The sequence below is a fragment of the Terrapene carolina genome, unplaced genomic scaffold, assembly GCF_002925995.2.
Source record: "Terrapene carolina triunguis isolate 2854851 unplaced genomic scaffold, T_m_triunguis-2.0 Scaffold33891, whole genome shotgun sequence".
NCBI lineage: Eukaryota > Metazoa > Chordata > Testudines > Emydidae > Terrapene > Terrapene triunguis.
The window spans coordinates 4311732-4330471 of NW_020698242.1; the positions used below are offsets into that span (position 1 = coordinate 4311732).

The window sequence follows — 18740 nt, forward strand, 5'->3', positions numbered from 1 at the left end:
GGGCTCTGGTTGTTCAATAACTAGATTGCAGAGATAGCTCGTTTTTATAATCAAGGACTATCTTCAGGGTTTATCTTTATTCTATAAACATTGGGTAAAATCCTGATCCCATTAAAGTCAATGGCAAAAATGCCCATAGATGTCAGTGGAGCCAGGATTTCACCTATTCCCTGAGCCTAAATCTGGTATGTAAATAAATGGCTGGAAGACCGTACTGGGGGAGCCATAATTGTTCTGTCCTGTCTTCCTCTCCCTACTTCTACTGGCACCATTGTTACATAGTCGTGATTGTGGAGGTAGCGCCTGGCCACCTCCTCCTTCTTCTCCTCTCTCTCCTTTATCTGGCCGCCTCTCCTTTCTTTCTGTTGCTATAGCCTTCCAGATCACACGTTGTTGGATAGTTGGATTATGACTTCAGAGGTATGCTTGCTAACCATCCTTTTCTCCATCTATCTTACTTAAGTGACCCCAATTATCATAGTATCTGCATGCTTCACAATCTTTAACATGTACTTATCCTCAACACCCCTGTGAGGTAGAGAAGTGCACTTATCCCCATTTTACAGATGAGGAACTGAGGCACAGAGAGACTAAGTGACTTGGGCAAGATCATACAAAAAATCTGTGGCAGAGTAAGGAATCAAATCCAGGTCTCCAGAGTCCCCCTAACCACTGGATTATCCTTCTTTTCTACCTCTGTACACTCTCTAGTGTTCACCCTGAAAAACTTTTCAGTTACTAAGAATCAAGATTGCTTCCTTGTATTGTGCTTTTTTAAAAGTAGATTTTTTTTTTATGGGTGATTTAAGGTGCAACGTTTCTCTATTTTTGCCTAAATCCTGAATTTTTTGTTGTTGGTTTAAGATAGTTTACCATTGATTGTTATGTTTGTGTGTGCAGGGTAAAATTAGCTAAATTGTAACATGTAACTTTATTATTTCAATTTTAAACTCTGTCAGTTCATATTTTTTATAATAAGAAACAAGTTATTAACTGAAAATGTGAGAGGTGTGGAGTTTTATTTTGCACAAAATATGGCACAGGGTAGACTTGGCTAAGCGCAGCTACGTTTAGCTAATTAAACTGGTCATCAGCTCCACATTGCTAGTATTACAATACAAAAGAACATGATTCTCAAGGGTTCAAACCAGATTTTAGCAATATGTAGAGCTATTAAAATTAGTACTTTTTTGTAAAGTAACTAGCATATGGCTAGCTAACAATGTTGCAATACAACACGTGCCACATTTGTTACATTTTAAAATTACCCTGCTGTATGTGCTGAAAATGGAATTAGGAACAGGGGAAATATCCTTTGCATGTACTGAAGGTACATTTGTGTGCATACAATGAATTTCCCAGGTAATTAAAGTTGCTTAGTACAATGAATGGTTTGAAAAGAGATGCAGGAAAATTGCTTGGGCTTAAATACCATAAGTATGTAATTGCAGAGAATGGTATACATTTGTCTGGTGTCTGTTGTTTCTATAATCTGTTATACCCTGTGTCGTAACTGAATTTCTTTTTGCCCCAGGGCATTTTTGGGAGTGAGGCAGCATAACTTAATACGTTTTCCCTGGTAAACAAATTTTAAAAGGAAAACATGAATATGCTTTAAGCTACATCAAGCTGGAACAAATAGCCTCCCCTTCTCTGTGACTTTCTAATATGTTCATACTCAAATTATTGGGCATTATGATTTGATTCTTCATGTTCTAGTTTTAAGCTTTTCTAATTGGAACTCATTAAGTGCTGTTATGGTGAGTTGCCTCTTTCAGTTAGATGGAAATTTCTCTTCCATTGTTACAGTGCTCCATAGCAATAAAACACCCTGTGATAATGCTGAATGCCCCACAAACACAAACCAACTTGCCCCAGGTGGAACCCTAGTTATTGACCCAACCCTGGGCACTGTAAATCAGGCACTCTGCACTCGCAAGGGCAGATTCTCAGCTGGTGTAAACTAGCATATAGGCCCATTTCAATTAACTGTAATAAGCCATGGCAATTAACACCAGCTTGAGGCTGTATACTCCAGTGTCTTGATACAGGCCCTTTACAAATAAAGGGGAGTGGGTGGGAAAGATCAGCAAGGGAAGCAGGTATCTTCCACTGGCTGGCATCTTTATTTCTCCACACTGTGTGCATTGGACGTCCAATCCTGCCATAAGTGGCCCTCATATCGGTCAATAACAGGCCAGCTCCAGGTGTGTTAAATCCATCCACGACTGTAGGCACACCTGGGCTCCTCTCCTCATGCCTTTCCGTGCTGTCTTGGCAAACATAGCAACATATGCTTCCATTCAAGGCTTGATGCAGCATTTTAAAGAAACAACAAAACTCACCTCTTCTATTAATTGTGGGTAGGAAAGAACTCCATAATTTCAGATGAGTTTATGATCTCAATTTTGAAGAGAAAATCTGGTCTGAGTTATGATCACCGTTAGCACTTATATAGCACTACTGCAATTCTTTGTGTATTGTGGGCTTTAAGGATGAAATCCTAGCTCCATTGAAGTCAGTAGGGCCTGGATTTCACCCTAACTGCTAAATTTTCATAGCAAATCTGTAAGGTAAGAAGTGGGGCTTCTAGGTACTATGGTAATACAAATAAATAATAGTAATTATCCTCATTTTACAAGAAACTGAGGCAGAGGGGTTAAGGTGCTATACTTGTAAGAGCACATGTGGAGTTTTGCATGCACCTAAGTTTTGTGATCCTAAAGTCTTGCGGGCATTTACCTGTATGCAGACTTGACTTGCATGTGCATGCCAGGCATTTGCTGGGCACAGCTTAAGTACACTCAAGTGTCCATCACTTTTTGCATGTGTGCCCTTACAAAGATAGCCTCAAATAACTAGAACAGTGGAGATGCATATTAAAGAAATTCCTAAGTTCCTGGCTCCATCTCCCTTGAAACACGAGTTTATACCTCTTGTTAGTTTTATGAAGACTCATCTTTCTCTGATTGGAATTGTTTTTTTATTTTTATTATAGGATTTGAAACTGCAAAGTCTCTTGCACTCCATGGTGCCTATGTCATTCTTGCCTGCAGAAATATGTCAAGAGCCAACGAAGCTGTGCAACGCATCCTAGAGGAATGGGTAAGGAAACACATATATTTTTTCAATGCTTAGCAAATTCTACCATCTTCAAAACAATGTGCAATTATGAGATTGTTTTGTGCAGTGTATGCCGTTTAATAATAAATGTTGTTTGTCACTTATCAGAATTCAAGAAAACAGCTTTCTTTGTATTGCAATAATCACTTCAGTACTTAAATGTATTTATAGATGGAACAAAGGAGCTGTGCCATTTTATAATGTGAATGTACAGTTCATTTTAAGCATCATCATACTATGCTTGGTTATTTTAATGCTAAAAAATTCAAAAGGACTAATGAGGCGCATGCCACTGATGACAGAAAAAGAGAATTTTGTAAGCATCTAAATGTGTGCTTAATTATTCCTGAAATTGTCAGTTTAATGCCCTTGCTACCTTAGTCACTATTACTTTGAGAGTTCCATAAAATTCTACCTACAAGGTGTTTCAAGGAAATCATTTTTGTCTTTTAAATACTTATTTTTCTTTGAGTATTATCCCCGTGGGTGCTCCACTTCAGGTGTACGTGTGCCTCTTGAGCCCTCAATTGGAGATTTTCTGTTAGCATTCTCCATTCGGCCTATACAACCTCGTGACCTGCTTAGAGGGTACATAGGGCTATGCAGGTAACCTGCCTTCCATTCCTTCTTTAATGACTGGGCATGAGACAGAGCTCTAGTGTGTCCACCTCAGCATGTTTTGTAGTTGTTGTTTAATTAGTTTACTGTTTCTAGTAAGTATTGTTGTTAGTCTAGAATTAGTACAGATCCAGTGCCCCTTTGACTTCAGCTAAAGTCTAACCTCAGAAGGGGAAGATCTTGGAGGACTAGGGAAGACTCCTAAGAAGAGGAGCTCAGTCTCCCAGCAACCTCCTGCTAGATCTATGATTTCAGTGGCCTTGGCTTCTCAACTTAGTACCATGGAGGCAAAAGTCTCTTCCTCTGGTACTGGCGGAGCAGGGAGATCCCAAAGCACTTTAGAAAAACACAGCACCAGCGGGGCCCTAGTACCATCTACCTCCAAATTGGCACAGTCTATTTCAGACTTACCAATGGTGTCTTCTCACTCGGTTCCATTGTTACTGATGAAATCGAAGCACATACCTTTGGCCCTGGCACCTACACACTCCAAACCAATGGTACCACCCAAGTCAGCTGCTGTGTCGGTACAGACCCACTTGGTACCACAGGCATTCTGTTACTTCAGAGGCTTGTCAGTGTTAGACGAGCTGGAATCCCCATTGCTTATGGGTACTGAACAACTCTCAGTACTGAGACCCCAGTCTCTGGTTTACCAGTGCTTCACAGGACCGCAGGATTCTCCACCTGTTTCTACTGGGGCCACCATAGATGTCCGGTAATTTTAATCAATTCCAGGACCTTGTGAAGAGGGTGGTGGACACCCTCCATATACCTTTTGAGGAGGTTAAAGACTCACATCACAAGTGGTTGGCTGTTTTGCAGTTGGCAACACCCACTTAGATTGCGCTGCCCATTAATTAAATACTCCTGGATCCAGCAAAAACTGTGGTAAACTCCTGTTCCCATCCTGCCAACTTGTAAATGGGCAAATAAGGAATATTATATCCCCCCAGAGACTTAGATTTTTTGTTTTCCCATCCCCACCAATTCCCTGGTGGTGGACAGCATTTTTCCAGGTCTATTCCTTTTATGATATGGACTAGAAAAGGTTAGACTGTTTTGGATGGAAAGCCTAACTCTTTTGCAACCCTCAGTTTGTGATCAGGTGATTGTGGACAAATATGACTACCTGAATTACAACAAGTTTGCATCCTTTATGCTCCTGTTGAAGATATTCAATTGAGAACACTTCCAGGCCAACATTAAGGAGCGTCAATTTTTAGCCCGAACCTCTCTCCAGGTGTCCTTGGATGTTGCAAAAATGGACAATATTTGACAAACCTTAAAGACAATAATGAGAGATGATGAGAATGTGTCAAGGAACTATATGGTGAAGATATTCCTGAAAAGCTCAACTACAGATGAATCAGGTAAACCTGCCAATAATGGATGAAGAAATCATGGCAGCAATAAAAAGACCGTGAATGGAAAAGCACTATGTTGTGATGGAATACTGGCTGAATTGTTTTAAAGCATAGGGGATGAAAGTTTGTAAGCCCTGTCAGAGGAATGAAGAATATGCTTGAGACAGCAGAATTGCCAAAAGACGTTACAACCTCACTGTATATCCAAATCCTCAAAAAGAACAACTCTATGGATTGTAAAGACTACAGGATAGGCAGTCTAATATCACATGCCTCTAAGATACTTTTGTGAGCTTAATACAAGGAAAATTGATAAGGAAATAAGCAAATAACAATATGGCTTAAAAGGTGGAAAGGGCACACTAAATGCCATTATGAACTTGAAGCTCATATTCGAAAGATCAATCGAAATGGGGAAAACAGTATACTTGTTGGGTATTTCTTTTTATTTGGGAAGTCATTCTACTCATACAAATTACTCAATACATTAAGATCTGTAGGGATTGGTGGATACAAACTGAGTAATAAAACAATTTATACTGGAATCAAAAGGCGATTATAATGGGAAATTAAAATGAAAATCTAGTAGGGGTCAAGAGAAGAGTTAGGTTTGTATAATGTCACTGACTTTATTCAACACTTGTATCAAGTTTAGATGAAATTAAGCAGAAGAAGGTATTAAGATGAATGGAAAATGGAATAATATTTGCTATGCAGATGACACGGCACTGTTGGCTGATTCAGAAGAAAGTCTGTGCAGTTAGTGGAGATTATATATGCATATGACAATATTGTCTATCTAAGGTCATATGTGGACAAGTCAAAAACTATGGTGGCATGCAAGGATCCTAGAAAGACATGCAAGATTATAGTGCATAACATAGCCATGCAGCAAGTGAGACGTTATTGCTACTTAGGAAGCATCAATACAGAAGATGGAAGATCAGATACTGAAGTCAGCACCAGAATAGCAACAGCGAAAGAGACATTCTGGAAGAATAAACACCTGAGGAGAAGGGACATAAATCTGAAGACTAAATTCCATCTCTTAAAGCCTTGCATTTGGTTTGTGTTAAATTACAGCTGTGAAACATGGGCATTCAAACCATCAATAATAAAGAAACTACAATTCTTCTGAAATTATGATGTTATAGAAGAAATTTAAAAATATCATTGATAGAGACATGTAATGAAAAAGTATTGGAGATTACTGGAACTCAGCAAATGCTAGTCAGAAATCTTATGAAAAGAAAGATTTGATTTGCAGGGCACATTGTAAGGGCTTCAGCTGGTGATGCATGTTTACGGGCACTGGAAGGGAAAGTTGTTGGATGACGTGGTATGCTGGATGAATCAAAAGGACTATTCATCCACAAGAGATTAGTGGAGGGTCATACAGAATGTGCTACCGTGATTGCAAAACTCCTGTAATGGAGATGCCACATAAGAAGAAGAATCATTTCTAGAGCCCAGTTTCTTGAAGAAGGTATTTTGGATTAAAGCCTTATCTCTCTTGGGCCTGTGCGTTCCAAATACTGTATTTTAAGGTTTGTTTTTTCCATAGTTCCTAATTGAAATGGAAGCTGCCTGTTTTCTTTGTTGCAATAACACCAGTGGAATATCTAAAGGGCCCACTAGAAGACTGTATTTGTGTTACTTTTAAATTTGGCTTTAGATTATCTTCCAACATAGCTGGATTTTTGAGTAGACCCTCTTTTGAATTGATTTATTCTCTTTCTAAATGTCCATAAGTAAATGTAATTAAATTATTTCAACAGAAGAGTGAAATGACATGAAATAATGGTGAGTGCCTCTTACATATAATTTGCTTTGCACATTTAATTTAAAAAGTACTTTTCCAGAAGTTATCAAAATTCAGTGAAAGCAAAAATTGTTTTTAGTACTTTGTTCAGACAACAAGAGTACCAGACTACTTGTGTAAGTACATATATTACCTCACTGAAAGTTAATGAATTGGTAATTGAATGAAGATTACTGTCTTGGTTCAAATTACTTAAAAAAACACTACATTTATTTACTAACAGTTCTCAAATTCTAATTGTTCAGAATACAGTCTCATCTGTAAACTGAGTAGCTGGAGAACCTTCAATGCATCTTTGTAATGGCTTTGTTGTTGTTTATTGAGAGGCACTAATTAACTTTGATTATTGCACTAATATTGTGGCATTTTGACAGTCCCTCCGATTTATGACTCTGGGAAAATAAACAAATGAAATGCAGGTGCTGGAGCAGAAAGAATAAGTTATTACTGAACTTTAATTACTTGGAGTGTGTAACCAGGAGAGAATTAGTTGGTGAATTACAAGATGCTTAAAATTTACATCAAATTGTAAGCAATCTTGAGGAGAATTGGGGGAAAGAGAGAAAACACAGTTATTATAAATAAAAGGGGGAAAATATATATGCATGTTAGATTAATCTGGTTAATACTAATATTACAATATTGATACTGATATTTATTTTGTAATACATTTATATATATATTTTTCTTATATGGGAGTGTGGAAGCTTGTTAACCTGAACATTCCACTTTCCTGAACAAAGTGTCTTGTTAAAGAAAACATGACTTAATGTTATTCAGTGGAATTCCCCCTACAGGGCAGGAAATACAGTACCCTGCTGGAAAGGAAAGCTTTTAAGTGGCCATGACCTTTGACTTTGTAGTTTTAGGGGAAGCTATATGATCAAGGGGACGTGGTTCACTTCAGTTGAACTTGAGAATGTAGAACTATATTTGGAAATATACCACCTTAGGGTGCAATCCTACATAGCTTAGCACACATGAGTAACTTTACTCTTGGGAGTAGCCCCATTGAAGTCAGTGGTGCTATCAATGTGAGTAAATTTACTCATATGCATAATGCTTTGCTGGACTGAGTCATTAATCTGCATTGTACAAACATAAATTCTGATTCCCTAAATTCTCCCATGAAGTGGATAAAACAGCTTTTAAAAAATTCATAGTTTTAATGGAAATCTAATGTTATTTTTCTGTGAAATTGTCTATGAATATTTTCAATAATATTTAATTTTATCTGATTTTTTTGTTGGAAATACTGCATGTGTGATGATTTTAGAAATTTATACTGCTGCTTATAATACTCATATAAAAGTCACAAATGTACCATTATAACAACGAACTTAGTGCGTTTAAAAGAGCAGCAAATCTGTAACAAGTGTTTGTGTCCTAGCTAAGGTTTTATAAAAATGTTTGAGAAATAGTGTGGTTAAAGATTTGTATCGCACAACTCAGTCAACCTGTGGAACTCATTGTCAGGGGATGCTGTAAAGGCCAAAACTATAACTGAGTTCAAAAAGAAATAGATAAATTCATGGAGGATAGGTTCATCAATAGCTATTAGCCAAGATGATCAGGGACACAACCCCACGCTCTCGGTGTCCATATGCCTCTGACTTCCAGATGCTGGGACTGGACGACAGGGGATGGATCACTAAATAATCGCCCTGTTCTCTTCATTCCCTTTGATGCATCTAGTATTGTCCACTGTCAGAAGACAGGATGCTGGGCTAGATGGACCATTCATCTGACATAGTATGGCCATTCTTATGTTCTTTTAATACGAATGCATAACTGGGCAGAGTTAAGGTAGTGCGTTCTTCCTTAAGGTTCACGTTTCTTACTTTGAGTACTTCCCTTTGCAACCTTTATATTCTGTTAATGTAGGGCCAAATACTAAAAGATACTGAGCACTTACAACTTCTAATGAATCTGAGAAGTATTTTGCTTATTTTAAAGTAATCAGGAATGCTCAACTACCCAGAACATGATTAAAGAAACAAATATTTTTGTTTAAAATTTTGATTCTCTTGTATTGACTTATTATGTATGTATTATATATCTAAACTTTTTGTGGGAAAAATATAATTCTTGTTTAAAAAATGTGAAGACCTATTATAATACAGAATTAAAAGAAGTCAGTTATGAAGTACAGTATGCTTAAATGAACTTGAGAACAACCTGAGTAACACCCTTGACGTTCTGGTCTGTTCGATTTATGAGATCATCATCAATAGTGCCATAAAATGTAGGTTTCATTAGTATCAGTAGAGAGCTATCTTTTTTGTTGGTGTTAGTTTTGTTACTACAAAAGAATCAGTTATTGTTACACAAAAATCAATTTTAGATTATCTCTTTTCAGTGAATGTTGCAATTCAGACATAAAAGTAAGCTTAAAAAAAAAAAGCCATTTGGACTGAAAAAAACTTAACCTAACGGACTTGAGGATAATACTAATGATATCCAGTAAAACAAGGTTTGTCAGATCAGCAGTTGCATGCACTGTAAATTAAAAAACCACAGGGGATGACTTGGCTGATTGTTGAAGACGAATGTAGAAAACCACGAATTTTCTGCTATTTATGTCCAAAATGCTATTTTGTAGAGACTTTGATACCAGCTCTGCAATGATCACACTTGAAAACTTGTCAGCTACATTAGGTAACTGCATAACATTTAATGTTGTATTTGCGGTATTTTACTTACTTCCTATAGTATAGTGAAGGTTAGGTAATATACTGCAGATACAGAAATAATTGCCTTATCTATATACTTAAAGCAACAACTTTTCAAGTGTGGCCATTGTAGTTTTTCTTTTTTAAAACCAAAAGATGAAAAAAAACCACCCAAACCCACACACGCATTTGAGGGGATAGTAGTGGAGTATGTCGGTATGGACTGAGATATATATTGTAAAGGAATCAAACCAAAGAGAGACATGTGTTGCTTTACAGTTGATGTCTTGAAAATGGAAGTTGCCCATGCACGATAAAGCTCAATATCAGTTTAAAACTGAGTTTGATAATTTCTTACTCAGAAGAAAGGAAATTGGAATTTTAGAGCTATAATTAATTTTAATCATAAATTGTCAAACAAATCTCTCCTTGAGTAGTGGAAAGGCCCTAAAGCAGCCAAGGAAGAATATCAATACTTTGCAAAGGAGGAATGATTGTTCCAATTCGCAGCTTAATTGACTTTAAGGCTTAATGAAAAACACTACAGTGCTGTTAGTACACATAGTTGCTCTGATGAACATTGAAATCTATGCTCCAGAAAGAGGAGTTAGGGAGCTTTTTATATTGTATTATTGATGCATTTTTCTAACTGAGTATAAGCATAACAGTTGGACAGGGCTACATAGCTCCAGATGTTAACTATATTCTCAAGAAAATTCTTCAAGATGTGGATGAATAAAATATCATACAGCTTTTTGTGTTGAGAAACTTACATGTATATAGTCCTATCAGATTTCAGTCTTTTAAGTAAATATTAAAAATAAATTGAACATTTATTGTTTTAACAAAAAGTCTAAAGAAATGTTTCTCTTAGTTTTTTCAATATTAAGATGACAGTTACTTCAAATAAAGATTAAATTATTGGCAAACTAAAATTTCTGTTACATGGAGATGATTACAAGGTATAGATGTAACAAAAGTACAAAAAACTTCTAACTCAGAACAGCAAGATACGTTTGACACTTGCCTCTACTCTTTTCTCAAAGTATTGTCCACCTGAGCGTAACTCCTATAAAGAATGATTGATTGACAGACACTTGCTGATTAAATTATTGTGATTGAAATTAAAACCTGATCTTTCAGGTCTGGATCTCCAACTGTTACCTAACAGAAATATAGGAAGACAGGAAGCAAGCTGTATGCCCAGGCTTTGTGTATGTGTCCCATTTGCGAGGTATGCATGCAGTGCTTTTTATACAATCGATACATTAGCCTAGTTTTTCAAGGAGAAGGGACTATTCTGCCAGTTAGTGAGCCTCAGATGTTGATTTTGGTTCTGTGTATTGAATATGTTCATTGAAAAGAAATGTTACCTCTATCAACCAGAAACTCTTGTGTAGCCTTCAGCATCTCGACCCCTGTAGATGTTAATCTTGATCTAGAAGATAAAACTCTTGCTACCCATTATGTGCTAAGTCACTGAGCTTCTGTTTTACCTCAAGAATGCCACAAAACCTATACAGTTGTTTTCCTCACCATAGACCCATGTATCGGATGCCTTATTAGGAACAATCCACTAAAAATGCTCTCAGTCCACTGACATGCTCAATGGAGAAAGGGCTCCTTGTGGCTGATTAGCAGTAAGCTATAGAGGACAGTCATGGAAAGTCCTAAAATATATGAATAGACTGCTTCTGAAAGCACAGGTAGGAATCAGTTACTGTTGGGTTCCACAAAATGGCACCGAATGGCACTTCTGTTACGTATCTTCTGGTAAACTTTATAATGAATAAACACTCTCAAAAAGTAAAATGTTCAAAAAACAAGTATAGGTATTTCAGGATACTTTACTGCAGAGTAAACTCAGTATGGGGGAGGCATGTTTCTTCAGTGCTCTAAATCTGGTAAACAAGCTGAAGACTGCAGATAAAGATAGAGAAAAGGGATAGGATAACTAACAGCACATAAGCTTTTTACTTTTTAAAGGCCTGATCCTACTCTCCTTTAAGTTAAAATCTTTCAGTTGATTTTAATGTGAGTTAGATGAGAACTGATGTTACTAATGCAGTTCTGGCTGAGGTTGGTAGTAATCAAATATCATAACCATCTGAGATCAGGCTGTGAGCTGCGTGAAATGAATTGATCCTCAGTCAGGTTCCTAGTAGCATCTATATTAGTATGTGGTCTATATCACTGACCCTTCCAGTGTTGAGGGACACAGAGGGTGTGGTTGTTGGGGCTGCTAGTAAAGCCATTTTCCATGGCATTCAAATGTGTTTGCAGCTCTAAGAAAAAATAAGGCTCAAATATACTGTAACACAGCCTGCTCCTAATGGAGGAGCAAATTAGCTGCAGCTTTTGAACTTCTGAAGTAATTGATAGGCTTTAGGATTCTAAATTGTATTATGTTTTTGGTAATATATATTGGTAATGCAGCTACCCACGCTGATGTTTCTTAGTCTGTCATAGCAACTGGTCTTGATAGATTTCTGCAGTGATAACATTTCTATATTCTTCTTGCCAGGCACACACCTTTTTAACAGCAACGAATTTAGTAACTGACAATAGCAAGAGGGTTTTTTTGGTAATGATTTGCAAGAAATTTATATGTAAAAGCAAATGGATGAATTAAAAACATTAAATAGCTTCACCAGCATCCACATGGATGAATTGTTGAGATCTATTTTTTCTTCACTATAAACATATGGCATGAATTTGCTGCTCTCATTACAGATGCTGAGAGAAGGGAAAGACAAATATTTAGATTACATTCATGTTTTACAGTAAAAACACTGTTCAGTTTGTTTATACAGTTCCACTGTTACAGTTTTTATGGTTGGTAATGAAACCACTGTAAAACAGAGTCTGAATTATATAGCAGATGTGTTAAGGCCCTTGCATTCAGCAAGATGCCCAACACTGAATAGTGGATATCATTTATACAGAATCAATCTACTGACTACAGCTGAACTATTTCAGACCTTTGTCTACATGTACAGTTAGCCTTGTACCATTATTGTAGTAAATATGTAGTTTTATTATCCAAATACATTGATATTTTACAAGAATAACATTTATGAACTATAAAGCAGACTTCTAGTCACTATGGGTGGGTGCAGGAGGCTTTAAAGGATTTGGTAGGCATTTTCCAGTTATTTAAGACCTCATATGGCTTCCATTTTCATTAAACGTTATGGATGCATTCCAAATGTTTAATTAATATAACATCTTACTCTTTATTCACTTTAATTTCTTGCCACAGTTATGAGAACTTGGAAGTGTTTTGATTCTTTTTCAGTTGATAAAGAACTGTAATTCCAAAGAATGTGTATGCTAAATACATGAATTTGTAAAAACAAAATATTTCTTAAAAGTTAAAGTATATCACTGTTTTTATGTATTTGAAAGTATCGGTAGAAAATATCTAGTCAGCTACCTTTCCACCAATGCCCTTTTTATACAATCTACCTACCGCCAAAAATATACATTGTTGATTTCAGATTTATAGAAGTTATTATTATTTCTATAGTGCCAAAGATTTGCCTGGTACTGTACAGACAAACCCTGTAGAAACCGCTTATGTTTCTGCTCAAAAGCATTTACTATTTTAGTTCTAGACGCTATAAGCACTTACTGCCAAATGTAGTGCTTCCTATCATGAGTGGTCACACTGACTTCAGTTGCACTGCTCGTGGTAGCAAGCATTGCGCTTAGTATTAAATGTTATCAGTACGTGGCCCTTATTCAGTAAACAAAAGGTTAGGAGAAGAAATGTAATTAAAGAAATGGGATCTGCATTTTTTAGTTTAGTTTCTTGTAGTTCCAAAGCTTTTTGTCAAAACTTATCAGAGATCGCTGCAGAAATGGTTTAGCAGTAGCTGGCAAGCTGAAAGAAGACCACTAAAGGGGCTTTGAAGAATTTGAAGTGGCTTGGCACAATGGAGGGCGGGATTGTTCCTTGCATAAGAAATAGGATTCAAAATGGCTGGTGATGTGAGTGGTTGAAGCAGAGAGCCCTTCATAAGGTGGGAAGATTTGGGTTAGGGAATAGTAGGATCTTGGGGAAGAGAAAAAGGAAGGCGCAGCACAGGGAAGAACACTGAAGCTGAGGATGAGGAGTGTCCTGTGGAAAGAAACAGGAAGTGTGTTGGAAGGGTTTTAGCAGAGAGGAAGAATGATTGAAATGTTGTGGGTGGGGTAGGTTGAGTGGATTAGTAAAAGGGGCAGAGATGATGGGTAGGGAGATTCAACTCGGGTGGTTGCAATAGTCCTAGTGGAAGAAATGAGGGTCTGATGTCTCACAACAGTAGGGGCTGCTAGTTCCAAACCAAATGTACCCCAGCACCAAGTGTACTCTAAGGTAGTCTCATGAAAAGAAGGGTGAGTTATGGGCATATCTGCCTTATGCCTACTTCATCCATGCTTGACCTCAGGGAAATATAGGTGAAAGAAAGCAGGGGGTTCATTCTGAAAGGAACATATGAGCACTCCCTTCCAAAATGTCCAAAAGAGCCAACCTGCAGCATTCTGTCAGTTTGAATTTCACGAAGCCCTGCTGACCTATGAAGGCACCAGCCTGTTTTGTGTCCTGATGGAGGCATTATCTAGTCAGGATCAGAAGGTGTTATTTCCCTGAAAGGGTCAGCATCCCTCTTAATTGTGAAGGGGTATCCAACGATTTTGTCCCACCTGGTGTCTTTCTGCCAAGGCCAGCAAAAATATCCCATTGCATTCTGGGCTTTTCATATGCAGTGCACAGAAGGAAGTTAGTAGGGTGACAATAGAAGGAGATTCACCTTGGTGGTTTAATAACATCTTGACTAAGAGATAGTCCAGAATAGTAAATTCTGCCTTGGTCTCCTGCTGTAATTTTGGATTTCTAGGTTACTCTACACTGTATGTCAACATCTAACTGCTCTAGCCATAATCCCATAGCCAGCTAATGAAAACAAAAGTGCTGTCGCCTGTCTGTGAAGTTAGTGTTGTATTTAATTAGTGTAAAATACAGCTTTTCATATAATAGCATGTAAATTTTTAACCTGCCATACTATTGTACATTGGAACCAAATCATCTGAAGTCGTCTTCCCACTCATCTTCTACCATCTCAGTGCACGTCTCAAAAATGTCTGAAATGAAATGTCCGCAGTGCTCCTCTCCCATGTTTTATACACATTACATTTGCAGGAGAGGGATATTTGGTTCCTGATTTTAGTAAAACACTGTTCTTCTTGATACAATTTTAGTGTTCTTCATTACAAAAACAAACAACCCACCTTCATCATCCAGGAAATTGGCAAAACATAACATGAGAGAATATTGCCAGCAAATCACTCAGCCATGACTAGTTTTCGCCAAGCTTTCCAAAAATAGGTGCCTAAAGCTGGGCTTCTAAATTCATGTTTAGGCTCCCAAGTAAATTGCTTAGCACTTTTGAAAAAATCAGGCCATCAGCGCTTCAGTTAAAACTAATGGGAGCAGCTGGCTGTTCTGCACTTCTGAGAATCAGGCCTAACTTTAGACATCTGCTTTTAAATCTTGGCCTTTCTGTATTCACATAGCCTCGCTTACAGATATGTGTAGATAAGCTTCGTATTGATGTTTTACAGATACACAGAATACAGCAGAATCCTATTTATATGAATCTTTCTTTCCATAAACTCCCATTGTCTAATTGCTTTTCCCACAGTGTACATTGTTGGTACGGAAAAACCCTCTGTTTGTATATACTCCATGTCATGTATTCTTTTCACATAAATAGAATTCTACTCTCATTACACTTGTAGAACTAAGTTTTGAAAATAAGTTAAACTGGCTTGATTGTAAATTTTTAATCATCCCCACAATTACTCTGATTGTGATGTGAGCTTGTAATATATTCCATTAATGAAAAAGGCAAGCTTAGCTTATGGTAAATACACTACTAAGTGTTTATAGTACATTTTATATTTTACATGATTCCCTTTATAATTCTGCTTATCTTTTCATTCTAATTCCCTAAAGGACATATAAAAGAACCCCTAAAGAGAGTAATTACTGCTCTACTCCTTAACCAAGGCTCCTTTTGCAAAAAAAAAATCTGAGCTGCTTTTTAAAGAAGGGAGTTTTAAATAAAAATGCAAATAAGCTGCTTTGTAACCACATTAATTACCCACCTAGCCTCCTATTACCATGTTTGTATTGTTTGCAAACACTATTTACAGTCGTGTGGAAATTAACATTACTGGTCCTGAGGAAAGATTGTTGTTGGTGGGTTGTGCTTTGGAACCAATTAGAGTGAATCTTGTCTCCATTGAGACTCATGGGGAATAGCATAGCCTTGCAATGTCAAATAATAACATTAACTTAGACTACACAGGCATAGTGCTGTAATTATATTATTGGCCCTATTTTGCTTCTGCATTGAATTTCTCTGTCTGCATTTTAAAACCAGCAGGCTGCAGAGTTTGTTGCTAATGATTTAATATGTACTGTGATAACTTTTGATGAAAGTCGTGGTAAAATCCAGTGGGTCACTTTATCACCAAACTGATTCTTTGTTTTCCTTTATAAATCTCTGCCAAAACTAGCATCTATGTTGAAGACTTCATAGGTTTTCATATAATTAGTTCCCAAACTGACAAACAAATTTGCTAGCTTATTTCATATTGTGAGTGAATAGGATGGAATGTGTGACAGGGTACCAGTAAAGCAGTATATTCACAGTGAAAATGGATTGCTCACTGTCCTTTGCACAAACCCCCCAAAATGTTTTAGTGTAATGCTGATAGACCCCAGTCGTCGGCAGGCGGGATCAAAGCGGGGATCTGTGGAGCTTAGTGCATGAGCCTCTACCGCATGAGCTAAAAGCCAACTGGCTGTTAGCTAAGGCTGTAGAGCAGACTCATTTTAACTCTCTCTCTCTCTCTCTCTCTCTCTAAGTGGCCACTAGACGGGACAGAACACCACACCCAGGAGGTGTGTGGGTTACATAACCAAAATATAATTGTGAGCTGGAAACTGCAAGACAAACTTTTTGATAAAGTATCTTTTAGGTCAGGGGTCGGCAATGTTTGGCACGCGGCTCGCCAGGGTAAGCACCCTGGCGGGCCGGGCCAGTTTATTTACCTGCTGACGTGGCAGGTTCGGCCGATCACTGTCCCCTCTCGCCGCGGTTTGCCGTCCTGGGCCAATGGGGGCGGCGAGAAGCGGCGCGGGCGAGGGATGTGCTGGCCATGGCTTCCCGCCACCCCCATTGGCCCGGGACGGCGAACTGCGGCCAGTGGGGGCCGCGATCGGCCAAACCTGCCTCATCAGCAGGTAAATAAACTGGCCCGGCCCGCCAGGGTTCTTACCCTGGCGAGCCGCGTGCCAAACGTTGCTGACCCCTGTTTTAGGCTTTCTCTCCTTTTTTTCCCTTTTCCCTTTCTATTTTTTATGAATATGTCATGGACCTTCAATCATTTTGACATCAAAAAAGTTCATTTGAAAAAAAGTCACACTTGCATCGTTTTCTCAATCTTCTATGTTTTAGGAGTTAGAAGTAGGGCTATGGACAAATCCCACAGGGGTCATACAAAGTAGACCCTACAGGATTTGAGCCCTAAAAGATTTCCTCTTCTCTTTAGGCTTTTATTCAGACTCCCCAATGTGGTAGAAGAGCCCTTCCAGATAGCCAATAAACGTTTCTGATTATGGATCTTGTTCTACTTGTCTTTAAAACACCATTGTGTACATCTCTGTGTACATCTGGTGCTATTAAAAACAGTATGGTGGTGGTTTAAAAATTAAAAAAAACCTACTTAATGTTTTTCTCCTTCAGTGACTTCTGTATCAGTTCTGCTCTAATCACAAGCATTTAAATACTCCTCCACAACCGATAGAAACACTGTACCATGCTGGAGCAATATTTCAGTACTGAAAGAGGGAAGAGTGTGACCTATCACTTAATGAATCACCAGCATTAATTCTTATAGCACCCAGGGCTTGACTTGGGGGCACTCATCCAACAACTAATGGGCTTCCTGATATTCCTTAGCTTGTAATTGAAAATCGAAGCTCTTGACCAGTGTACACATAAATGACCTAAAACACCCATACGAATGCTATTCAAGAAGGAGGCATAACCAAAATATAAACAGTGGTAGAAATGTTACGCAAAATGTCTGCCTAGAGGGCACTGTTAGCTTTGTCAGTCTCTCTAAGGTATTTCTATTACTCTGGAGTTGAAGCACTGTGCAACTTCACTAAGTTTGTAATCAGTTTGCCATCATTTTATCTCCTCTCTCCACCAAGGGAAGTACTACAGTATTTTACATGCTCAGACCTTTTTATAAGAGCCTGTCACCTTCGTCTCCATTCTCTCATTTCACAATCCCTACTATTAGCTGAAAGGAATGCTTCTCCTTACCTGATAATCTTTTGTTGGCAGCACATGGTAGGACTGTCATTTGGTAAGTGTTTATGCAGTACGCAGCACAATGAGGCCCAACCTGATTGTGGGTTTTAGGCACTTCTGCAATATAAATGTTGATTAATGATAATTAATGGTAGCCTCTCCTTAATAATAGCTTCTCACTTAATTCAATGTGTTAAGGCAGGGGTAGTCCGTTATTTCTCGTCAAGATCCAAATGTCTTGGGCAAGGTCCAGACTCCAGCAAAAATAACAATAATGATAAGAATAAGTAAATGGAACAGACCACAAAATCTTTTTAAAGTGTCTGCGGGCCAGATTTGGCCTGCGGTCCACCTATTGACTACCCCTTGGTTAAGGTGTTTGGGCATGCAGAATGGTTTCTTTATGGCACTAAGTGATACAGTCATGACAGAATGCACATGTTGCTCTGTAAGTCCACTGTACAAGTGGCTCTAAAGATAAGGGGTATCTGAGTGGTGTATTATGTTCTTCTGGATAGTGCCACATTATTTTAGTTAGGGTCTAATCAAAAGCCTATTGAAATCAATCAGTGTCTTTCCTTTTACTTTGGGCTTTGGATCAGGCCCTAGATATGTTAAGTATGTAGAAAGATTTGTCTTTAAGGGGCCAGTTTTTTAGTATATAGCTGCACACGCATGCATATGCTTAACTAGTGTGTCCAAGTAAGGTATGCACCGATCCCATCTTGCTTCTGTGCAAACCTCCATGCTTTCATGCAAGTCT

General features: G+C 38.0%; 1 protein-coding gene across 1 annotated transcript in view; it reads left to right on the plus strand.

Annotated features, from left to right (window-relative positions):
- LOC112105978 (WW domain-containing oxidoreductase) overlaps positions 1 to 18740 on the plus strand; it is a 666029-nt gene that overhangs the window by 42139 nt on the left and 605150 nt on the right. The window contains exon 5 of the mRNA XM_026663639.1: positions 2999 to 3105. Coding sequence (XP_026519424.1) covers positions 2999 to 3105 — 107 coding nt within the window. The remainder of the gene's footprint in view (positions 1 to 2998; positions 3106 to 18740) is intronic.